The 24,163-nt window shown below is 62.4% G+C and overlaps 2 protein-coding genes across 7 annotated transcripts in view; both read left to right on the top strand.

Annotated features, from left to right (window-relative positions):
- The window catches only part of ZFPM1 (zinc finger protein, FOG family member 1), a 125,374-nt gene extending 118,385 nt beyond the window's left edge, over positions 1-6,989 (top strand). For all 5 annotated transcript variants that reach the window (XM_044987140.1, XM_044987142.1, XM_044987141.1 and 2 more), the window contains 4 exons: positions 375-599; positions 1,454-1,549; positions 2,022-2,171; positions 3,062-6,989. In XM_044987140.1, the coding sequence (XP_044843075.1) occupies positions 375-599; positions 1,454-1,549; positions 2,022-2,171; positions 3,062-5,493 (2,903 nt within the window). In that variant the 3' untranslated portion in view covers positions 5,494-6,989. The remainder of the gene's footprint in view (positions 1-374; positions 600-1,453; positions 1,550-2,021; positions 2,172-3,061) is intronic.
- A 5,018-nt stretch (positions 6,990-12,007) lies between these two features.
- LOC123349488 lies at positions 12,008-15,423 on the top strand. 2 transcript variants are annotated; one of them, XM_044987642.1, is made up of 4 exons: positions 12,008-12,146; positions 13,011-13,168; positions 14,491-14,614; positions 14,756-15,423. In XM_044987642.1, exons 2-4 carry the CDS (start codon positions 13,029-13,031, stop codon positions 15,245-15,247), a joined length of 756 nt encoding a protein of 251 aa, XP_044843577.1. In that variant the 5' UTR covers positions 12,008-12,146; positions 13,011-13,028; the 3' UTR covers positions 15,248-15,423. The 2 variants fall into 2 exon arrangements, with proteins under 2 accessions (XP_044843577.1, XP_044843576.1); XM_044987641.1 differs by having other exon boundaries at positions 14,491-15,420.
- Positions 15,424-24,163: the final 8,740 nt, after the last annotated feature.

Below are 24,163 nucleotides of genomic sequence, written 5' to 3' on the forward strand. Positions count from 1 at the left end.
GGTCTGCTCTGGGGGCTGTTCCTAGCTCTGCCCCGGGCGATGCTCCCCTGAACTGGGCCTCAGTTTCCCTATCTCTAAAACCGAGTGGCACCTAGCTCCCGGGGTCGGGGGTTGAATAGGGTCTGGGCAGGTCTCTGAGGTGGAGGGAGGATAGAGAAGTGCTGCTCGTGTAAAGTAGCATTTATTTAACCCTTTCCACCAACTCCCATCGGAAGGAGCGTGTCCCGGGGAGATGCTTGGCCGTTCCCTAGACAGGCACGGGGGCGGGGGCCCTGCTGGGCCCACCCTGGCCAGGATCTGCCCTGGGCTCGAGGGAGGGGACTCGTGATCACCTCTGCCCTGCTCCCCTTGTCTAACGCGGTTTCCCCTGGCAGAGGATGTCTTCCCCTGCAAGGACTGCGGCATCTGGTACCGGAGCGAGCGGAACCTGCAGGCCCACCTCATGTACTACTGCGCCAGCCGCCAGAGCTCCAGCTCGCCCGCCGTGGACGAGAAGCCCAAGGAGACCTACCCCAACGAGCGCGTCTGCCCCTTCCCGCAGTGCAAGAAGAGCTGCCCCAGCGCCAGCTCCCTGGAGATTCACATGCGCAGTCACAGCGGTAAGGGCGAGGCCCAGGGAGGTGGCACAGGGCTCGAGGGTGTGTAGCTTCAAGCCAGGCTGGGGGGCGGGCTGGCTCGAGGGCTGGGGGCTGTGATGCTAGGGAAAGCCTTTAGCCTCCGGATCACTGGGGGCAGGATCAAAGCGCAGGTCTGCGGGCCGTGAATCCTCCTGTGCCGCCTCCTGCTTTGTTCCCTAGCAGGGAGAGAGAGAGACTCATGTCAACCCATCGCAGCCTGTGCTGTCATACATCCTCCCAGGCCTGTGGCTGGCGGTGGCTCTAGCCGTTCCCAGCCCGGGGTGGGGGGATGAGGTGCCGTGCTGGCGTTGAATGCCACACGTCCCAGAGCCTCGTGGAGCTGGGCAGAGACCGGTCATCCCCGGTCACAGAGGATTATGCTGAGATTCGGCAATTCTCTGCAAGCCAGAATTGTCCTTCTCCCCCGGCCATGTGACTGCAGCCTCTGGTCGGGGTGAGGCCAGCCAGCCCGTGACCCCTCCACGCCCCCAGGCACAGCTTCCCTTGGCACATGGAGCCAAATGAGCAGTGAGCCCATTGCATCCTCCAGGGGCAGGGTGGGGCTGCCCCACTGGGGAGCTGTCAATCATCTCTCTGGCAGTGCCCCACCACTGCACTGCCGTGCGTCCATCTTTAACACTGGGACCTCCCAGTCGTCCCCCTCAAAGCCCTGAGACCCGCATGCCCGCAGTGCCCCCGCTCCCATTAGCTCTGTGGCCGAGGGGGGCTGCACTGCACTGGGGTCTCGCTGCCGGGCATCCCGGGGGCCTGGGCACGCAGGCTCTGATGGGGGTGGGAGCAGCACCTGTTCTCACACCCGTCCCTCTGCCTTTCAGGAGAGAGGCCGTTCGTGTGCCTGATCTGCCTCTCCGCCTTCACCACGAAAGCCAACTGTGAGCGTCACCTGAAGGTGCACACGGACACTCTGAACGGTGGGTCCCTCGGCTGGGCTCTGGGTCGCCGTGTCCCCTGTGGCTGGCTCGCCACGCAGCAGGGAGTTGCACGCTGAGGCTCTGCTTAACGACGGGCTGGGGAAGGAGAAGCAGCTGGGAGCCCAGCTTGGGGGGATCAGGGCGTCAGACCGGGACTCTCCCCAGCTGGAAATACGAACAGCGCAGTTCCCCTGCCCCAGAGCTCTCGCAGTGCTGAGTGGGAGTGGGGATGTCTACGCTGCCAGCTCGGAGCCACGGCTGGGAGCCTGGGTACTTGCTCAGGCGGCTGGCCTAGGCGGCTGTGCCTTCACTGCTGCTGGGACCTGAGCTAGCTCGCCCCAAGCTGGCAGCACGCCGCCATCACGCCCCTTAGCTGCAGCACGGCCAGAGCCCTGTGCGACTGCTGGGAAGCTCGCCGGCAGCGATGGCCTTCACAGCTCTTCCTCTCCTGTCGTTGTTCCTGTGACTGCAGGAGTCTGCCACAGCTGCGGCTTTATTTCCACCACCCGGGACATCCTGTACAGCCACTTGGTAACCAACCACATGATCTGCCAGCCAGGCTCCAAGGGCGAGGTGTATTCTCCTGGGCCCGGGCTCCCAGCCGCCAAGCCACTGGCGCCAGGTGAGTCCCCTCTTGTGCCAGGCCCGGCGTGTCCAAGGGTGGCAGAGCTGGCCTTAGTCTGCCAGGCATGGGGAGCCCAGAGGCGCTGAGGGGCATCATTGCCGATGTTAAACTGCCTGGCCCATAGCCAGTCAGTTCCCCCGCCCTGCCCCAACTCGTCTGCCTGTGTCAATTGTACCCAGAGCCGCTGGAGCTCCTGGCTTGGGCTGGGCTTCCCCGGCTGGAATTGCCTCGTGCCAGTGGGGACAAAGGGCTGGCCCCAAACTGGATCGAAATGATCTGTGATCACCCGCATGGCGGGGGTTGTTTGTGCAGAACCCCTCGGAAATTGAAACTGACGAGCGAAGCAAACGATCAGCACCAGGGGCCCTGGGAAATGGCCCGGCCCTTCCCTAGTGATTCCCTACAGAGGCTTCCAGGGGACAGGAGAGCTGGGTCTGGGGTCTCAGCTGCCAGGCGGATTTAACCCCCGGGCTGACTCAGGCTCGCAGGGCACCTACCCTGCCCCTGCCCTGCCCCCCAGGCCCATGGGAACTCTGGCACCCTGGGGCAGAGTTGGCCCTGGGGCAGGGCAGACGTTTGCCATCCAGAGAGGCATGTCCTGTAGGCCCCCAGCTTGTGCCCCTCGCCAGGCAGCACTGTCCACTCCAGGCCCCCGGCCAGTGGGGTTGGGTCACTGAGCGCCCTGCACTCGCTCCAGATGGGATCCAGCAGGGTGGGAGGGAAAGGGGTGAGGGAGGAGAATCTCCCGGCCCTAAGAAACACTGCCACATGGGCTGGGCCTGTGGTTCCTGCCCACTGAGGGGGCTTGGGTGGGGCACGGGGCCTGTTCAGCCCCCACAGTTCACAGGAGTCACACACTGATCCCCCCATTCCCTCCCCGCTGACAGGTACGAGCCAGCCGAGCGGGACCCCCATCCTGAAGTGCAGCCTCTGCGGCTCCGTGGCCGACAGCCTGGCCAGCCTCCGGCAGCACGTGGTACTGCATGGCCCGCCGCCCGCTGTCTTCGGAGGGGCAGAGCCCACATCGGCCCTGGCACAGCCGGAGTCCCCTGCCAACCCCCAGGCGGTGAAGCCGTCCCTGGCGGACGAGGTGGAGAACGGCGAGGCCAGGCCCCCCCAGGCAGAAGGCTGCCCCTCAGCCTCGTCTTCCTCAGGTGAGGTGGCACCACCCCTCAGGATCAAGGAGGAGCCCACGGACAGCCCCGGAGGGGAGGGTGAGGTGGCCAAAGGCACCCCCCCGGCAGAGCCGGCTGCCAGCCCCAGGTCGGAGCCGGAAGCCTCCTCTAGGGCCTCGTCCCCGCGCAGCCTGCACTCGGTGAAGGTGAAGTCGGAGATCGCCAGCCCCACGCCGGGGTCTAGCCCGGTGCCCAGCGAGCCGGGGGTGGGCACAGCCGGCGGCACCGTCTTCCTGCCCCAGTACGTGTTCGGCCACGAGGCCACGGTCGTGCCCCAGGCCTCCGAGATCCTGGCCAAGATGTCCGAACTGGTGCACAGCCGGCTCAAGCAGGGGCACGGCACGGTGCCCCCGGCCCTCTACCCCAGCACCCCGGTGCCCAAGGGCGCCACCTGCTTCGAGTGCGAGATCACCTTCAACAACATCAACAACTACTACGTGCACAAGCGCCTCTACTGCTCCAGCCGCCACCTGGCCGAGGACAGCCCGCCCGGCGCCCGCAAGGCCAAAGCCCCGCCCGCCACCCCCAAGGGCCCGGCCACGCCCGGGGCTCTGCTCTCACCCCAGCCGCCCGCGGCCGTCGAAGGCCAGGGGCCGCCCTCGCAGGAAGGGGAGGCTGAGAGGGACGCCAGCCCGCCTGCCCCTGCCGCAGAGGCCAAGCCGGAGATCAAGGTGGAGGAGGGCGGTGCCAAGGCAGGCTCCCCCGAGGCGGATGGGGCCGGCCGGGCCAGCGAGGACAGCCAGAGCCCCAGCAGCTCGGTGGATGACGCGGACGACGACCCCAGCAAGACGGTGTGCGAGGCGTGCAACATCCGCTTCAGCCGCCACGAGACCTACATGGTGCACAAGCGCTTCTACTGCGCCTCGCGCCACGACCCGCCCCTGCGCCGGCCCAACGCCCCCAAGGTGCCCTTCCTGCACCAGCCCGTCCGCACCCGCAAGCGCCGCAAGCTCTACGAAATCCACGGCGCCGCCAGCCCTGCCCTGGGACCGGCCCACCACCTGGTTGAGCAGCTGGCAGGGGGCCTGGCCGGCGCCGCAGACCCGCTGGCAGGGGGCACCCGACCCGAGGTCCCTCCCATGCTGTCGGCTCTCATCTCTGTGGCTAAGGTCCATAGCACCGCCCCCTCCCCCAGCTCCAGCCCCGATGCCGACGGCCCCATTGACTTGAGCAAGAAGCCCCGGCTGCAGGGCGAGGTGCTGCCCGCCTCACTGCCGCCCCTGGCGGACTACCACGAGTGCACGGCCTGCCGCATCAGCTTCAACAGCCTGGACAGCTACCTGGCCCACAAGAAGTACTACTGCCCCGCCGTGCCCCTCCAGGCCGGCACCCTGCAGCAGCTGCACCAGATCAAGGGGCCCGCGCCCCCCCCCTCGAAAGGCCGGGGCAGTGGTGCCCCTGAGAGCCCGGACGTGCCGGGCGAGGAGCCCGACGGGGTGCGGGTCAAGGTGGAGAAGGCGGTGCTGTCGGCGAGCCCCGGGGCCCTGGTGGCCAAACCCCTGGCCCTGCCAGCCACGTACCCCTGTGCCTCCGGCGTGGACTCCCTGCAGCGCTACACCAGCCCCAAAGCCCTCCCCCTCCTGGGGGCCAAGGTCCCGCTGGCCGGCTGCCCCTACTGCCCACTCAATGGGGCCGTCAAGGGAGACCTGCTCGAGCACTTCCGTAACGCCCACGGGCTCCTCGGAGCCGGCCCCGGACTGCCAGAGGCCGTGCTCCAAGCTGCCGCCAGGACACCGGCCGGCTGCGCTCCGGAGAGCAGCCTGCCTCCCCTGCCCGCGGCCTCCCCACCCCAGCCCCTCGCCAGGCTCCGCAAGGACAGCTTCAACGGCAAGGAGCCCGCCGCTTCCTCGGCCTCCAACGGCAGCCCCCTGCCCGCAGGCTCCCCCCGGCCCAGCCTGCCCGTCTCGCCCGCCGCCCCTTTGAACGTGTCACCGGTGCCTGAGGCTCTGAGGGAGCCTGGGCTCACGCCCGGCTACACGGACAAGAGCGTGCAGACGGCGCCCAGCAAGGCCCTGCTCAGCCCCGTCCCCAACGGCAACCACAGATACTGTCGCCTCTGCAACATCAAGTTCAGCAGCCTGTCCACCTTCATCGCCCACAAGAAGTATTACTGCTCCTCCCACGCCGCCGAGCACGTCAAGTGACCCTGCCCCACCCCAGCTCACGCCCCGCGGCGCTGGCTCCGGCCCGGCGACGGATTCGAAAGCGGGACTCGCCCCAAGCCAGGGCCCTGCGGGAGGCTGGAACGGGGGGCGGGGGGGCGGCTCTTCTGAAAGTGTCCACTGAGGCCGAGAGAGGGACACACCCAGCCTGCGCTGGACCCATGCCCATGGCTACATGCTGCCCCCCTGTATGTTACACAAGCTGGAGGGAGGGAGTGTTCCCTGCTACCGCATTCTGGGTTGTGTATGTCTAAAGGCAGCCCCCCCTCGCCCACCTTCTCCCCGACACACCTGCCCACTGCAGGGGTCTCGTTCTGACTCGGTGCTGGTTCTGCAGCATGGGCTGCCTCCCTGCTCCCCAGCGCTGGTCGAGGCGATTTTTCTAGGTTTGGGGGCAAATTTGCAGAAATTCGATTCTCTCCTTCCCTCTCCCAGGCCTCGCTCCAGCCTCTCACAATCAGCCTCCGACAGGCGCTTTGGCACTTTGGTTTGGAGGTGGGGAAACTGAGGCACGGCTCCTCTGCCCAGGTCATGCAGGAAGTTGGTAGAGAGCCCAGCTCCCCTGACTCCCAGCCCTGCGCTGAGCCCCCCTGGGCCAGGCCGGCTCGTAAACAGCCTGTTGGAATAGCAGGGGGTGTTGGCAGCACAGGCCGAAGGGGCTTGAGCAGAAAACCCTTCGCCAGCTTGTGTCCCTGGGGCCCAGAAATCCTTTAGGGGAGCACCAGCCTCATTCTCCCCTTGGCCAACCCCTTGGCCGCTGGCTGAGAGCCTTGCACTGGCATAGGCAGCTCAGGGAGGCTGCCTGGCACCCTTAGCCCAGCACTGGGCACCCCTGGGTGCCAACTTCTTCTGCATCCACCTGAATGCCTCTACCGGTGCCCAGTTGCTCACCCAGTCGGTGCAGCCTCGGGACCCGGGCTGTGCCCCTGGGCACGGGGGCAGTTCTAGGGCACGTCCCCTTTCGCGGTGCGGCCCCAGTGGAGTTGGTGGAAGCTGGGCCCGGGCAGCGCTGTGCCCTAGGATGGGGCTGGAGGTATTGGTGGCTCTTCGCTCTTGCTGGGGCGAGGGCAGGCTGGTGAGGGCGCTAGGTTGGTTTCTCAGAGCTAGCAGGAGAGACCAGGAGTCTGGGCAAATATCCCCCGTCCCCACCTGTCTGCAGACTCCCTCCCTTCTGTAAGGGGCTGCCCCCTGCACAGCACAGCCATAGCAGTGATGCCTGGATTCTCCTTTCTGGGGGCCCGGGCAAGGCTCACAGACCCCTCCCCCCCCGAGGCCCAGGCCCCATTCTTCTTTGGAGCCACCCTCTGGGTCTTTTCTCCAGAGCTCCCTGCGTCGTGTGTGCCCCCTCCCATCCCCCATCGAGCCTGTGCCGGGGCGGGGCGGGGGAGTGAAACCGACGGGGACTGGAACAAGAAACAAGACAGCACTGAAGATGAGACTGAAGCCTACACGTGTGTGTATAAGCATGTACATAAATAAATCTGTCTAATGAAGCTGTGTCCCCCCGTGTGTGTCCAGAGGGGCTCGCACAGCATGCTCCTGGGCCGTGCGCGTTGCCGGAATCCTTTGCTGCCTGAGCCACAGCGATAGAGGTCGGGCCAGGGCCTGGCTCTTGTGTTTTTAGCTGGGGAAGCCCCCGGTGTGTTGGCCAAGTGGGCAGCTGTCACACAGGCCTGTAGACGTGCCTACGGGTGGTCTCCATACCTGGAGCAAGGCTGCCCTCAAACCCAGCCGGGGGCTGTCGAACAGGCCTGCTCTTTGCACGGATACCGCGTTGGTCCCGTGACACTAACTCTTCAGCCATGTGACCTCAGCGTGAGAGGTGCTGGTTACCCCACAGCACTTGGCCCAGGACTCTGCCAGGATGGAGGAGGGGGGAGCGTCAGAGCCCCAGTGAGTGTCTGCAGCTGGGGAGGGAAGGGGCTGCAACGTAAGGGGGGCGGGAGGGCAGAAAGCACCCCCATCCCCAGCCTTCCCGCAGTTGAAGAAGGAGGCCCGATGGTTTCGATCCCTTTGAAAGGCGTCTGATCACAGCTGCTGGTTTAGCAGTAACAGGGAGAGCTGCTGGCAGGGGCAATTGTACGCACTGCCCCCTAGGGCTGGCTGCGGAGGGGTTGGGGGAACCAGACCGCGATACTCACTGGAAACTGGCCAGGGTAGCGTGGCTGGGCCAGGTGCTAAATGGGAAGGCCCTTAGCATCCTCAAAATGTGCCGGCAGAGCTCCAAAGCCGGGCGGGCAGAGCCCCAAAGCCGGGCGGGCAAAGCATACTCTGAGCCTAGCTGGGGTCTCCCCTCCTCCTCCAGCCGGCTCTAGGGGGTACCGGCATCGCCAGAGAGCAGCCGCAGCCTGCTTTCTCTGGCCCGGGATCCCTTTTGCAGCACTCTCCACCATCAGGGCGTCTTTTATTGGGCGAGGGATTGCTGGGCTGGACGCCACCCCTTCCAAAGCAGCTCGCGTCCCCGCTGAGCCTGCCAGGACTGGGCCAGAAGCCGCCCTTGCTAGAACGTCCCTTCCACAAGTGGTCTCTGCTATCACCACGGCCAGGGATGTGCCAGCTCAAGCCATTGTGCCCGGTAGCAGTTCATGCTTCTGGCCACCGGGTGGCAGTTAGGTCATGCCAGTGGGGGCTTGGGGCACGCTGGCGTTTGTAGCTGGGGCGCGTTTTCTTATCCCATCCAGGCAGGCGCTGCAGGATGGTGCCTGTGGCGGGGCTCAGGCCGCAGTGGGGCTGCTTTAGGGAGGGCAGCACAAGTGACCTTAGCTGTACCTCTGTGCTGTGCTGCAGCAGCCCGGGGAAGGGACGGCTGGCCACCCCCACAGCCTGTCCTCTTCCAGGAGGCGGGCTCGGCCCTGGAGCCCCTGGGCTGTCTTGGAGTCGGTGCTGCAAGCCCCAGTGCCTGGGCGGATGAAAGGCCCTGCAAGGAATGGGGCAGGGGTGACCCCCAGACACGTGCTCCAGCCTTGCTCGCTGGCCGAAGGGAGCCATTTGGGCACAGCCTCCCACGAAGGGCGCGTGACAGGCGAGGGCAAACACCGCTCCGTGTGCAGCTCAGACGGCTGGAGGCTGAGAGAGAAACGGACAGCGCTTCTCGCTGGTGAGGCTGCGGAGACAGGGATTCTAGGGGGGGACAGGGAACAGGCCGGTGCAAGGGAGCTGAACGGAGACGATGGATGGAGACAGGGGCCATGCAAACCTAGCACATCTGCTCAGCTCCAAAGCAGGGAGAACGATGCTGGCGCCTCAGCCTTCACCAACCTCCTCCCTGTGCTGGGGAGGTTTGGCGCCATAGCTCAGGGGTGAGAGCAGTGGTCTTGGAACCCCGGGGGCGCAGGTTTGAATCCCCCTGGGGCCACTGCATTAGTGCAGCCCTCTGCCGGAGCTGTAAAGAGGTGCCACTGTAGTGAGGGGTTAGAGGGGTCCCCAAAGGGGGGATTGCCCCTCTCAGGGGTCACGGTGTTACAAAAAGTTGGAGAACCGCTGGATAGACCCAGGGTGCTGCAGACCTGGGCCCGCTAGAGGGAGCCGTGGGCTGGGATCTCAGCGAGCTGGCACACAACTCAGGGCCAGTTTTCCAGCTGAGCTCCGCCTGGCAGGTGCTGAAGTGGGAGCTGCGTGCTTTTGACCATCTAACCCAAAGGATCCAGCCGAGTCCTCAGCCCACTGCGTGGGCCTGCTCACAAGGGCCATTGCAACAGGCCTCTGGAGAGCAGCTGTGACACACGGTGAATCACCGCGGGGCTGATTAGCCAGCACTCGCTCGCTCTCTGAACAGGCTTTTGTGGTAGAGAGCAGGGCACCGCCATGCACCTCCCTTCCCACACACACAGGCCAAGGGAGGGAGGCTGCGTGGCAAAGGCGGGGGGGAGGGAGAGGAATTCTGTGCCCCTGCAGGGCACCAGAGAGGGGGTTTGCATTTGCATGGTAATGGAGCACTAATCAAGGAGCGGGGCAGAGGCAGGGGAGCTAAGGGGCTCAGCCCCAGAGGGAGGTGCAAAGGTCCATGGGGTGATCCCGTGTCTGTCCTTCCCTGCTCGGGAGCAGCCCACTCTGCATGGACTCACTTCTGCCCACCGCCGCAGCCTGCCCCGGGAACGGCGCCTGCTCCCAGGAGGTGCTGCTGGTTAGGGGCTCTCACAGGGCGCGCTGCCCCTTTAAGGGGGTGGGGGGCTTAGCCTCACCTGTACCAGGTTTAGCCACAGCCCCAGGTGGAGGGAATGGGTACCAGGGTCATGGCTGAGGGCACCGGAGATCAGGAGCCAGGCCTGTTGGGAGAGCCCGGGGCAGCCAGGGGGAGGGCGCCTGGATGTGGGCATGGGGGCGCTGTTAAAGAGTGGGGGACCAGGCCATGGGACGAGCCCCCTCGGAAGGAAAGTCAGGGCCGGTTGGGTCACGGGCCAGCCGGTCCCAGGGCTGGACGCAGGTAGGAGAAGATGGGTGCAGGTTCCCCCACAGGTGGGGCAGCCACCCCATCACTGGGGAAAGGCCGGGCTGGGGCCTAGAAGTGCTGAAAGCCAAGCCCAGGAGAAGGGGTGACGTGGCCATTAAATGAGGGGGGGGCTGTGCCCGGGGAGGAGACGACTGGCCTTTGGACTCAGTACTAGGGTGACCAGACAGCAAATGTGAAAAATCGGGACAGGGGGTGGGGGTTAATAGGAGCCTATGTAAGAAAAAGACTCAAAAATCGGGACTGTCCCTAGAAAATCCGGACCTTGGTCACCGTACTCAGTACTAACGCCAAGGCCTTTGCCGGCAGGCTCCGTGCCCTAACAATGCTGAGAGCTGGAGGGCCGCAGTGGGAGGGGAGCCAGTGAATTGACTGGGGGGAAACTGAGGCAGCAGATGGGCCCAAAACCAGACCAGGACACCCCTCTCCTTCCCCCCACCCCCCGCTATAGGGCCAAAAGCTAAACCTGCCGCCATGTTCTGCTCCGTGGTATGGGTACAACAGCGGAGTGAAGGGCATGGTGCTAAAGCCGTCTCCCTTACACTGTGATAACCCCCCCGGGGGGGGCACGCTTGGGCCTTTGCTGGGGTGAGTGGAGGGGGACAAGTAATTTGACTTAATCGCAGTCTTAACCAGAAAGGCCATCGCCAGACCCGGGCAGGAGGCGGCGACACTTCCTGTCTGTGGCTGGGTGGGCCGGGAGCCCAGTTCGGGCCCAGGGCGGCAGGGCCGGCCAGGCTGCCTGGGGCGAGGGCTCAGGATGCCAGCAGGGCTGTGTGTGCGGCTCCCATCCCAGCGGAGCTGCCGGCACAGCGCCAGGGTCGCAGAGCGGGGGGTGGGCCTTACACGGCAGGCCAGGCTTTCAAGAGTGCCCTGCCCCCACCTGCTGCCATTGTACCCCCAGGGCAGGGTGGAGGGGCGGGCGTCCCAGCGGGGGTGTGGAGACTGAGGACGATCCAGGAGGGGGCTTGTGAGCTCGGCCCACGGCACTTGGAGCAGGGCTAGCAGCCTGAGCTAGCATCGGCCAAGCTTGCTGGAGCAGCAATAGCCGTGAAGGCAGCAGCAGCATGGGCTAGCAGCGCGATGCCCACCCAGCATCCCAGGCATGTGAGATAAACACAACCAGCAAACTCCCCCGCGCTGCAACTCGCCCAGCCAGCACCACGCTCCCGATCGCAGGCAGAGCAGACGAGGGTGGAACAGGGCCGGGGCCAGCGTGGCAGCCAAGGTAAGTGGATAAGCGCAGTGAGCGCACCGGCCAGCTAGTTGCGTTGATTTAAGAAAATATTCCACCTGTTTATTGCAGCGGTGCCTACAGACACGCCCGCCCAGCCCGCCGTGTGGGACCCTGTTTGTGCCATGCACTAGCCAGCCCCTGCCTTCACGAGCGGCCGATCCCAGCCCCCGGGCGGGGAGGGGGATCTCACACCGGCAGAGTGACCCGTGCGATGGCAGCCAGGCACGCGGTAGTGCCATGAGTTTTGGGGGTGGGTGTAGGTGGGAGAGGCTGGCGAAACGGCAAGGAAAGTGAAGGGCGCGGGGACAGGGAAGGGAAGGGGGCAAGGTTAGGAGCAGAGAAGCTGAGATGGAGGGCGAGGGCTGGAGCGAACTGCTGATCAGCCCGGGCACAGAAAGGGGAGTTTGCCGACTGGTGGAAGGGCCCTGACTTACTGGAGTACTGGGCCGCGGCAGCAGTGAATTGGAGGCTGCGGACTCAACCCGTGCGCTCAACCCATCCACTGCAGCCTTACGGGGACAGAAGGCAATGCCTGAATCACACCGCTTTCCCGCCGCCAAACACGGGCTGCGCCTGGGGCGCTTCGCTGGCTCCACTGAGCCGGGCACAGAGGGGAATATGCCCATGCGGGTCAGTGACGGAGCTGCAGTAGAACCCAGGCGTCCTGAGCGGGTCCCCCACTCTAACCACTAGGCGAGCGCTGGGCGGAGGCAGCCCATCGCTGTGCCCGCAGGACCCTTCACCCGTTGGCCGGGGTTACGAGGCCCCAAGCAGCCTGGCGCTGATGTCACAGGGACCTGGTTCTAGAAGAGCGGGCAGCTGGGAGCCACTGGCTGCACCGGGAGGGGAAGGAAGCTGCTCCCAGAGACTGGGGAAGGGCGGATGTTATAGGGACTGGATTGCCCCACAACTAGCTGCCATCACTGCCCCTGGGAGGGGGGACACGTGGTGGTAAGACCCAGCTGCTGCCATTTCCCCAGACAGAGGCCAAAGCCACACACTCCCCTCCAGCCTGCATGGGGGAGGGGAGGGGAGGGGCAGAAGGAGCCCCCGAGGCGGACGTGGCTCTGGCCGGTCGCACCTGGCTAGAGTTGGGGGCGGACGGTTTAAGGGCCGCTCGGTCCTGTCCGCGCTGCCCCAGGGAGATGCCGACGCAGGAGCACGAAGCCCAGCTGGCTCGAAGGGCAGAGGCTGGCGAAATGCAACCAGGTGCCAGTCTTCCTGCCCAGGGAGCGTCTGCCCCAGAACCCACATAAACGCATCAGCCAGTCACCGAGGGGCAAATGCCCTGCCAGCACCTGCACCTGGAGCCAGGAACGGGCCCCCTGGTCCTACTGGGACCCCTCTGTGGAGGAGGAAGGCTTGTGTACGGCAGGTCCCCTGACCCCAACCCACCAGCTTCTTGCAGGCTGGCCACCCCCTCCCCCCCAAGCTCTCGCTCGCAGCCATCCCCGCACGCACTCCCACCAGGGGCTGAGCTCTGCCCATGATGGTGTGTAGGGACTTGGAACACCCTGTCCCCACCCTGCCTGGCAGGGAATCTCACGCTGCCAGCATCTGCTCCTTCCCAGCGGGGACCTGCCTGTCTGGATTCCAACCCGACAGCCAGGGAAAGGTTCTCAGTTAGGCCTGAAGGCAGCTCCGTCTCATCAGCCTAGGAACGCTTCCCCCAGGGCTCTTAGGCCTTTAGAGAGCTGGTGGGTTTGACCTACCCCTCGGCGTTCAGGGGCAGGCAAGGGGAGGTGGGCCATGTACCAGTGGGGCAGAGTGGATGATCCAGGGGCCTCCCCGCTCAGTCTCTGTTCTGTTTCCTAGGGGTGGATCAGCGCCCCCATGGAGCAGAGCATCGTGGCGAGGCTGGGCTGCGATCAGGGCCAGCTCCACGTGGCCAGGGCCAGGCTGAGAGCCAGCCACGAGCAGGCTCAGGTTGAGTTGGCAGCCGCGCAGGCCGAGCTGGTGGCTGTCCTGAGCGAGGTGAGTCCCGCACAGGACCCGGAGGTGAAGGCCGCAAGGGAGAAGCAAAACCGGGGTGGCCTTGGGCCCAGCCAAGTGGCCAAAACCACATACAAGCTCCAGGGCAATGGGGTGAGGCCTGTGCACGACGACGCAGGTGAGCTCCAGCAGGACCAGGCCACGCCTGTGGAAGACCCCCTGTGGGACCAGCTGCAGGCCCCACAGGAGCAGCTGGAGGTTCGGGGGATGGCTGGTGGGGAGGCAAAGCCTCCCTGGGCCCTGAGGACCAAGAAGATTGGCTAGAAGACCAGAAAGCTGGGCTGGAAGACCAGAAAGTCCAGCTGGCTGCCCAGGACGGAAAAGAAAGGGTGGTGGGAGCGTTGTCATGCTAGACACTATTAGAGAAGGCGCGGCCAGGTGCACAGGAAGGGCTAGCAGGGACCGGGAGATAATATGACCTGCTGCTTGGACTCCTTACAAATAAACAAGCTGTTCGGACAGGCATCGCCACCGACTCTCCAGGCCGGCTGTCTAGTCTAGTGCTTGTTCATCGACTCTTTCCTCCTTTCTCCTGGTCTCAGCACTGCACTCGCTGAGCTCAAGGAGCAACTCCCATTTCAAGCTTCACAAGCCATGTTCTGTAAAAACCCAGCTCTCGAGGCCTCCCCTGCCCTGCAGCATCTCCTGGCCCTAACTTTGCTGTGGGGGGGCTGCCGTCCTGGGCACAGCGGCTTTCCCCTTGCCCCACTCTGGGGCACCTCCCGCCACCCTGGCTACCGCCGGGGCCGGGGGCTGAGCCGAGGCTCTTTTTTTAATGCCAGTTTAGTTGCTTTTTAAAACCAGATGCGCTGAGTCTGGAATTCCTGGAGTTTCCTCCCTGCCTGGCTCTCAGACCTGGGACGGACGGACCCCCCCCTCCTTGTGGGCTTGCTGCCACGTGAGTCTCTGTTGCATTCCAAGGGAGTGTTGGGCCAAGTTTGCTGGCAGTGGCTCACCTGGCAGCGTGGACAAGGCCTAACGTTCAGCATTGCCGGCATGTCCACCCTCCTGCCAGCAGCGCTGACCCCACACTTGCTCCTGTCTGCACTGTTGGCTAACTGCGCCCCTCCGATTGTGCGTAACACAGTGACCCTCCCAATGCAGACCAACCCCCTCTGCGTAATTCCCAGGCACGGGCAATAAAACCCTGGGTGGTTCATTCTCCGTCTGCTCCTGGAGAGGGCGTGGGGGGTGCCCCCAGACTCGAACAGATGGTGCTAAGCCAGAGGAAGGAAAGGGGGCTTGAGGAGAGGGACAGAGTTAAGGAGCCTCACCCCTCCGTTTTCATTCTATTCTCTCTGCCGGGGTGGCGAAAGGTTCCCTTCGGCCAGATCAGAGCCCCCGGGGACCAGAGCATCGGCGATCGCCTGGACCATATTCAGGCCGAGGTGCAGCGACAAGCTGAGCTGCAGGCGGGTTGGGAAGAGGTGAGGGCTGACTGGGACGAGGTGCAGGCAGCGTGGGAAGCTGTGCTGACTGACACCCAGGTGAAGGCCGCGGCGTGGGCCCCCGCCAGGTTTCTGCAGGCCCCGGCGAACACCACGCAGACCCTCTTCCATCTTCCGCAGATCCTCGTGCACGTGGCCCGGCTCCAGGCCCGGTTTGCGCAGCTCCAAGCCAGCACTGCAGAAGCCCAGCTGAAGGCTTTGCAGGCCCAGGGAAAGAACTGGCTGAAGGATGCACGCGAGCCGGCCCAAGCCCAGGCGGTGTCCGGGCCCGTCCTGAAGCAGGTGTATGAGCAAGTGGCTGCGGCTGTGCACACTATCCTGGTGCTGGCCATGCAGGATCTGGAGAGGGCTAAGCAGGCCCAGAGGCTCCCCGTACTAAGCCAGCTGACGAGGGCCGTGCATGCCCAGGTGGAAGTGGCTCTGCGGGGTATCCTAGCAAAGGCTGCACAGGAGGTGGCGGCGGCCGATCGGGTGGAGCTGGCCGAAGCGCTGTGCAGCCAGGTGGAGAAGGCGGTGCAGGACGTCATTGTGAAGGCGGAGCAGGACTGGGGGAGGCCCAGGGGGGCCGTGCCAGGAGGGAGCGAGGGCCAGGGTGGAGAAGCCGCGCTGTGACGGGAAAGGCGGGCGCTCGGGAGGGCTGGCCGGGGGAAGAAGGCTGCCTGGAGGAGGAGGAAAGCTCTGGTGGAGCAGAGGCAGGTGAGCCCCAGTGGGGGTCCGTGTCGTTGGCCGACGCGGTTACTTGGGCTTCCGTAAACAAATCAATAACCAAATAAATCCAGCAGCTTCCAGCCCCACTCTGCCCTCGGTGCTCCCTGCCAGCTTCCTGTCCCCTGCTAAGCTTCGTTCTCCCTCCTCCCACGTTCCTCCCCCGGAGCTCAGCGCCTCGGCAGGGAAATATCCCACGTGAATTCCCCCAAGGGTGAGTCGTGATCTGAGCCTGCACCTGCCACTTCCCCGCCTTCGCTGCACGGGGGCTGCCGGCCTGGGCACAGCAGTTTTCCCTTTGCCCTGCTCTGGGGCTCCTCCCGCCAGCGTGGCCGGGTCTGGGCTTCAGCTGATTGCTGTTGTTTATCGTAACCCAGCCGCGATGAGTCGGGAATTCCCGGAGAGCCTGGCATCCCCTTTCCTCCCGACTAGTCCCTCTTCGCTCGGCAGCCACAGCTCCTCCGAGCTGGGGTCTCCCAGTTAGAGCCAACAAACCCTGGGAGCATGGAAGGGTGCAGGGTCGGGGAGCAGGGGATGGGTTGGCCTAGGGCTCATACAGGCAATGGTGCAGAGGTGCATTGGCAGAGATGTGGGGGTGGAAGCAGCGAGAGGGGCAAGCCGGGAGTATCGGGGGGTGCTGGGGTGCTTGGGCAGAGCTGCCTGGTGGGCAGCGGGCACAGACCCCCCAAGCTGGGCTCCTGGGAATGCTGTGTGCCCCTCACTTCCATGAGGCTTCAAGCAGAAAAAGGTGCAGAGCCGGTTGCGTGGGAAGCAGAGACCAGGACATCGAGGCTGGCTTCACGGGCGGGGGCAGACAGGGCAGTGGGTGGCGTGACGAGAAACCATGGCAGAGCTCTGTGGGGCTTGAATTCCTCCACCCATCCCTCCTGCTGGCACCTAAGAGCTACAACCCGGGCACTGGGGGGAACCATTTCTAAAGGGAGTTAAGCGCTTTGGAGCTCAAGGCTCCTTGACTTTCAATGCGACTCCAGCTCCTAAGTCACTTGGGTGTTGAACTGCCCAGGCCCTGCAGCTGGAGGAGCGCTGGGTCGCCCAGGTCAGCTGATCCCAGCCGGCGTCACTACAGACGCTCCGCTCATTTTTGGCAATGCCTAATCCGCCACTTAACCTGCAGCCACTGCCTCAGGGAGGCCCTGGGCCACAGACAGGTTATCCCGAGGGTTTGCCCGGGCCCCGGCAGCGCCTGGAAGGGGCTCAGATACCGCGGCGATGGGCACAGTATAAGCACCGGAATAGAAGAGAGGAGGGAAAGCTCTCGCACGTGTACCTGCGTCCTGCCCGCCTCGGCCTCCCCGTCAGACGCGGGGGAAGGTGCGCAAGACTCATCCGTAACCTACTGCTTCAAAATAGCCGCCGTGCAGGCAGCAGATGGGCTGGGAGCCGGTTTTGTGCTAAATCCGCTCGCACGTGCGACCGATGAGCCACCAACCAGCTGGCAGCAGCTAAACGAGAGGAGAGAACTTTGGCAGGCTGGCAAAATACCATCAGCTCCGCAGCCTCTCTGCCAGCTGGGCACAGGCAGCTCACGGGAACAGCCTCGCACGCCAGACACTTCACACGGCTCAGCTTGTGCTCGGCAGGCACAGCCCATTGTGCGCCTGCCGCATCGAGGCCTGGGCCGCCTCCGGCTCCTGCTCCCCTCTGCCGGGGTTCCAGGCCGTCCCTGCGTGAGCAGCTCAGACATGGGAGCCGCTGGAGGAAATAGCAGATCCACGGCACATCCCAGGAACACGTGCTCCTTGCCATGCAATGGTCGCCCTCTTGGCCACCACTGGGGACTGAATCTGGGCCGGGCAGAGCGGAAAACATGAGCCTCTGCAGAGGTCACGGCCATTGAGTTCTCGGCCTGTGACGGAGGGGAGAGCCACACCATGCGCTCTCAAGGGGACTTGACCTTTGTTCTTTCTTAAAGCTGTCTTTAAGCTACAAATCTGGCGGCGTGGGGCTCTGGGGCTGCTCTCTGTTTATGGAGCACCATAGCAGGCTGGTACTGCCCGGTGGGGTGCTGGAGGCTGAAGCTAAGTCTGGGCTAGGCCCAGTAAAGAGGCTTGTCCCCCTTCCGCAGTCCGGCTCCCCACAGCATAAAGGGAAGCTCTGCGCAGGCACCATGGGTAGGAACCAGTAACAGTGCCCAGGACAAAGAGCTGGGGCTAACTTAGCAACCCCCCGCCATGTTGTGCAACGACTCTGGCACAGGGCACTGACTGCCCCCACCCGCCTGCCACAGGCCCACAGAGCCGGCTGAGCGCATGCATCGCGCAGCGGGCTCGAGCGCACGAGCCAGGGGTCCCCTTCTTGGGTGCAGTCAGCTGTGGGTGCAAAAGAGGGCGCAACCCGTAGAGACCAGGCAGGGTCTGGCTGACGATCCGGCCCTTCGGTTATAACAAGTGTCCAAAGGGGGGACTCGGCCCCTCCTCACCCCTCTCTCCCATTAGCCTCTTCTCTCCCCTGACTGTTATCCACAAGCTGCAGTAACAAGAGGGTGTTTTCAAAAGGCCCAGCAGGCAATGAAAGTAACCCCGAAACGCTCCCTGTTCTCTAAGCTACTATTTCACTGGCTCTGGTCAAGGACTCCAAAGCTGACCACATACATTTCATCTTTCTTTTCATTTTCCCCTGCTACCTCCCCCTGGGGCGGGCCAGTCAGCTAATCAGAGCTGGCCTTCTTCCCCAGCTGGTGGTTCCTTCTGAATTGGACCAGGCCAAGAGAAATGCAGCTGGGTCAACGTTCAGGGGATTGGACGTGCCCGTCAGAGTCTGTCCTGCTCTAGCTTCCTTCAAGGCAAAGTTTTGCTTGCGGGGTCCATGGGAGACTCACAAAGCTCCCTGCCCTTTTGGAAAAGGCCTTTTGAATCCAAGAACGATGAGCCCAGCAGGGGGCTATAGTGATTACTCTGAAACCTACTGACCTCAACTGAGAATTATCTCCATTCTCCCAGTTTCCAAAGCACTCTCCAGCCACCCACACCACAGCAGCAGAAGTCCCCCCTCCCAAGCATACTGCACCAGCCCCTCACACCTCCTGATCTGTTTTGATTCACAATCCATAGAATGTGGAAACCTTGTCCTGTGACCCAAACCCCACTGTCCTTTGCACCCACCAAGGCTTGTGGGAAGGGGTCGGCTGAAGGAGGACGTTTTGCCCACAGTGTGGGGCGTGAGCTGAAAAGAGGGTGACCCTCCTTGCAGTAAGGGGATCCTTCCAGTGGGGTTTGGACCACCCTGTAGAACTATAATGGGGGGGTCTAGTTTTCGAGTCACTTCCGGAAGCTAAAAACCCCTCAGCCAGTTCTCCTTCTCACTCTGGAATCTGACAGGCTGGTTCCTTTTACAAACAGCAGCACGTCCACTGGTTGTTATTTTATTTGTTCATGTGCACAGAGCCGCTTGGAGCATGCAAAGCGCTGCCCACGCACTACCCAGAGCGACCCCCAGCCGTTCCGCTGCAGGCGAGCGTGCCTCCGCCACCCGGCCTTCGCCGGTCGCCCTGTTCCCAGGTGGGCGTCCACGCACAGCAGCTCCCCTGGGTGGTGAGAAGCTCGCAGGGCCCTTCCTTTCCAGTGAACAATGGGAGGGAGCGGGAGCCCTGCTGACCTCAATTATTTTCAATGACATTGTTGGTGACGTGCCAGCTGTCTCCGGGATGCTCTGATTGCACATTAATTGCCTGGCTAATGAACAGCTCCGGAATGACACTCGTTTCAGGGAGAGCTGCGATGCTGAGTGCTGCTGGCCGGTAGCCAGGCCCCAGGCAGCCGCTCCCCGAGGGCTTTTACAGCTGGGCTCTGATTTAGCAAATCCAGTTGCACGTTCCCCTCCCCCGGTCTCGCAGAGCAGGCAGGCGTACGCCAGCAGAACAAGGACGGGGTTCAAACCCTTCTGTGGGAGCAGGCCAAAGAACCTGCCTCTTCTGCAGACAGGGCCTGAGCTGCAAAGAGGAAAGGCCCCTAGCTAGGGAGCTGGGGTGGACAGGCCACACTGCCCTCTGCCCCAGACTAGGTTGTAGCACCCTTGAGCGGTGTGAGCCGAGGAGCTGGGTGCATGAGCCGTCACTCCGCGAGCCCTTCCACCTGCTTCCCTGAGCCTTGTGTTGTGCGGCAGGGCAAAGCCAGGCCCCGGCTGATCCCATGCCCCCAGCCGTGCATCTGCTCAATGCTGGGGCCAAACCTCAGCCCCCCAGCTCCAACCCCCCCACACACACATACACGGCCCCGCACGTTGGACAGGCTCTGCCCTGAATCCAGGCCTTGCCATGAGAGGCACCTGCCCAGACATGGCTGCCCTACAGCCCCTTGCCCCCTCCGCGGGGGGAGGGCACTCGGCGACCGGGTTGCGGGGCCTTCGCCCCTCTCCGCTGCGGTGCGCCCCTGCCGGCTACGCGCCGCGAGGCCCCCAGGCCGGCCGACGCAGCGTGCTGAGTGCCGGAGGGGGAACCCCTTCCCTGGGCTGGGGAGCAGGTCCTGGCCCGTGACGCTAGCAGGGCTACGTGAGTGAGCAGCTGCTCCCCGTGCGCCCCCGAAGCAGGGAATCGCTGCTCCGGTCTGGCTGACAGAGTGTGTGGGGGCCCCTCCAGAGCAGCTGTTGCGATCCTAGTCCCGGGAGGAGGCTGCACCCCCAGCTAGCCCTGGGCTGGCCTCCCAGGGGCTGACACCTTTCTATTGCACCGGGCGGCTTTTCTCTTCCCTGTCCTGTGCATTCACCGGGGAAGGACACAGCCCGTTGGGACTCACGACAGCTCCGGGGGAGGCAGGGAATTGCAGCAGAAGTGCACTGGAGCAAGGGCCAAGCGGCGGCTGCGATCACTTGGCGCAGCTCCAGCTGCTTCGAGCTCACCTGGAATAGCCGCTGTGAAAAGGCTCCTGGTTTCCTGGCCTGCCGCAAGGGCCCATCTCAGAAATAGGCTCGATCCTGCGTGGTGCAAAGCTACCCCTGGCGGTGCTGAGCGGCTGTTCCCCGTGTTGCGAGGGCCCCATTGGGGCGGGTGTCGTCGTTCCCGCAGAAGGGGTCTTGCCAGCGTGCTGTTTGGAGGAGCAGCCCTGGGGCTTGTGAGTAACGGTGTCCGGGTACCGCGATTCACAGCGCCCCCTAAGGGCAGAGTTTAGTTAACAGGCAGCTATGAAACAAGGAAAGCACCCTACCCTCAGCTGGGCAGCATCTAAGCAAATCTGGCCTGTCCCCTGGGCGCGGTTCCCCTGATTGCTGCTCTGCTACACACATGCAATCAGTTAGCCCCGACACGCCTGCCAGCCGTGGCAAGCTGCTCTAGGACTCAGAGCTGAATTCTCCTTGGGCTTCTGAAATGGAGCCTCTCCTGGCCCCTAGGGAGCCTGGGAACAGTGTGTCCAATCCCAGGGAACACAGTCACGGCCTGTCATTGCACGCCCTGGCTCTGGAAGCTGAAGGGACCCAGGCACCAGCCTGTCTGGCTCTGAGGTGTAAGCAGCATTGTCTCTTCCCAACGCTGGAGCTCCGCTCAAGGGCCATGCTGGCCTGGCAGCGGTGTGGAGAGGACCCTGTGCCAAAGCCAGAGGTACAGGAGCTCCGTGGGAGTGGCCAGGAGAGGTGAGTCAGCTACTCTGTGCCGCCCAGGCTGGACGGGGGAGGTTTCTGGTTCATATCTGAAGTGGTGTCCAGGGTGACGTGGGGTCTGTGCTTCCTGCTGTCCCAGGGAGCCTCTTCCAAAGATCAAAAGCTGAGGGGAGCTCAGCTGTTACCATTTCAAGCCCCTCTACCCAAAATGGAGGAGGAGAGAGGGTTTATGTCCGAGTGATGTTCGCTTGGTGCTTCTCCCCATCCCTGGTCTGTAAGTTGGGCCGGGCAGGCTTACAGAAAACATGTGGTGGTCCTCCCATCCCACCGCATCACCATGGCCGCTTGCCTGGCTTTGTCTGGTCTGAACACCGCAGGAAGCAAGCTCGCCGCTGCTGCTTTGTACTGGGTGAGAGTAAAGGGGCTTGACCCCACAGTGTGATAAAACCCTTGAGAGGAAAGGGCTTGACCTGTTAAGCACCTGCCCTGCCCTCTTTATGGGAGGCAGTATGGGAGTTTGCAGACCTGGGTGCTAGTCCTGCCTCCGCCACTGTCTCCTTGTGTGGGTGTAGTCTCTCTGTGCCTCAGTTTCCCCATCTGTAAAATAGTCATATTAATGCTGACCTGCCTAAATACCTAATTTATAGGGCTGCTGATGTGACTATCTGGAAGGCATTTTGAACTCCTGCTGCTGGAGCCTAAGCTTCCTTTAAATCATCCACGCACACACCCTCCTCCACCAAAAATAATCTGAGGTCTCACAACATCTGCCAGCTGAGATTCACTGCCTGATATATGGCTGGGGAAACTGAGGCCCAGAGAGGCTGAGTGACTCACTCAGTGATAGACTTGGAACTACAGAACCCAGCTCTCCTGACCTGTCCCCTGCCCTCACCACTAGACCGGCCCACCCCTCCTGGATCCCCTCAGAGATTGAAAGCATACTGACGCTAGAGATGGGCTCAACCTCCAACCCTTTATCCAGACACCGTGAACACGGGGGAGGTGAGATTTGAAATCTGGATCTGGCCCAGGCCAAGGTCTGTCGCTTGGCAGCTAGTTAAGGCAGGAGATGCGGCACTTTGGGAACACGTCTAAACCCACATGAGCAGCAGTGTGGCAGGGGAAACAGCCAGTGAGGACTGAGAGGCATTGGAGGAACTGTAGGAAGAAATGCAGGCCTGTAATAGCAAAAGGGGTGCTGCAGGCTGATTCAGCTGCATCAGCCGAGCTGGTCCATGCTGTGCTTTATTATCCACTCCCTCCCTTGACTGCTGTACTTCTCCTAAAAATGCGCAGGTGCAGGGGTGGGTGGGTATAGCCTTGGCGTGCTTGAAATGAGCGACTGCTCCTGAAGTGGTGACGCTGAGCCTAAGGCAGAAGAGGCAGCCCGCTCTGGTGGAGTCCTCACTTGGTGTGACTGTCAGACCCCAGGGCTCATCCTGTGTGATTAGAAGGTGGAGAAGGGCACACAGGGGGCCCTGTGTATTTGTGCTCAAGGCCCTGCTCTGAGCATCATACCCTCCTAACGTCCATGTCGAAGGGCTCGCGCCCAGCGGTAGGAGAGGGAGGGAGTGCATGTAATTTCACTGGACTTCATTTCTGAGTGCATTTGTATCTGTTAGATTTAGATAAACAGCCACAAAAGATCCCAGGGCCCAGGCACCTTTGCCATCACATAGAAACCATTACAAAACTAAAAGAACAACACTGTCCCCGATGCACCTCTAGCATGTGCAGCCACCAAGCAGCAAATCAAGATAAAGCCAGTCAAAATCCTCCTGACTCCCAGAGGCTGCTCAAAAAGATGGATTTTTGCAGCATACCCTGAAAACCAATATGTCTGGGCCGATTAGGTCCACGGGGAGTGAATTCCATAGCTGAGGGACCATCCTCATGGAGAGCTCTGTCCCTCCAAATTCTCAATTTAGAGCAAAGTTTGAGCCACTCTCTGAACTGCTGCCTGGCTCTTACTTTGCAGAGCCAGAGGCTGAGCAAAAATGTCTTTTAAGTGAGAATTTTTGTTTGTATGGCAACAGCTTCCTTAGAGCATCCATCTGCTATAGGAGATCAAGTGGATTTTCCTTCCTGAGCCATGGGGAGAACAGAATTGCCTGCAATGCTCTCAATATGCTTCATAACACTCTGCATTAAGACAACGATTGTAATCAAATCTCATGCTTCAGGGCTTCAGCCTGTAGCTTGCTGGGGTTCAGGTAGGTTCCTCCCCACCCCCAGTGTCCAATTGGCCTGATGTATGCTAGGACACGTGGTTGTTTTTTCACCTTCCTCTGACACATCTGAGATTCTACACAGCTGTAGACAGGACACCGAATGGGGTGAACCAGTCTCAGGGGTGGAACAGAAAATCTTCTTTCTAAAAAGATGCCTGCGGCTGCTCCACCGGAGCCACGGGACCAGCAGACCCTCCGCAGGCATGTCTGCAGGAGGTCCACCGGAGCCGGGGGACCGGCGACCGCCAGAGCGCCCCCCGCGGCGTGCCGCCCTGCTTGGGGCAGCGAAATTCCTAGAGCCGCCCCTGCTAACTGATCACCAGATTTGGGGTCAGGAAGGAATTTTTCCCGCAGGTTAGATTAGCAGGGATCCTGTGGGTGGGAGGGTTCACGTTTCTCGGCAGCATGGAGTGTGGATCAGCTGCTGGGATCATGTAGGCATGTCTCACCTAATCAATCAATGGCAGGGGTTTCCAGGAGTCTCTTGCCTGTGACACAGAACAGTTTTGTCTACTGAGGACTGAAATGCTTTGGCCTAGCTGAAGTAATTGGACTCAATAAAGCGGTAACTGGGTGAGATGTGATGGCCTGCTGTATAGAGCAGGTTACACCAGTTGGTCCCTTCTCGCCCTAAACTCTATGAAATCTAAATATATTCAATCCATTTCCCTCCTGTAGATCAGGCTGCAAGAAGCATGTGTTTGCTGAGGCCATGACCAGCAAAGGCAGCCTCCCTTCTGGCAATCTTCCCCTCTCCCCACCACAACTAGCTCCCACTAAGGCAGCCCGTGGAAGCCAAGCCCCCGGAGAAAGAGTGGGACGGAGAATGTAGATCAGTGCTCAGGCTTTGGTTTGGGGCACTGAAGATAGATGGAGACATATATGGAGGGTTTGTTACCTTTCTCTTATAAAAGGGGGTGTAACCAAGGGGAAATGGGGATTATTTCACAACTCCCAAACTTGATTATAATTACTTGTCTGTAGCACTGCAAGCATCAAAAAATGCAACACACACACCTGCGCTCCCCGTTTCTTCTGT

The sequence above is a fragment of the Mauremys mutica genome, chromosome 14 (assembly GCF_020497125.1).
Source record: "Mauremys mutica isolate MM-2020 ecotype Southern chromosome 14, ASM2049712v1, whole genome shotgun sequence".
In the NCBI taxonomy this organism is placed as follows: domain Eukaryota; kingdom Metazoa; phylum Chordata; order Testudines; family Geoemydidae; genus Mauremys; species Mauremys mutica.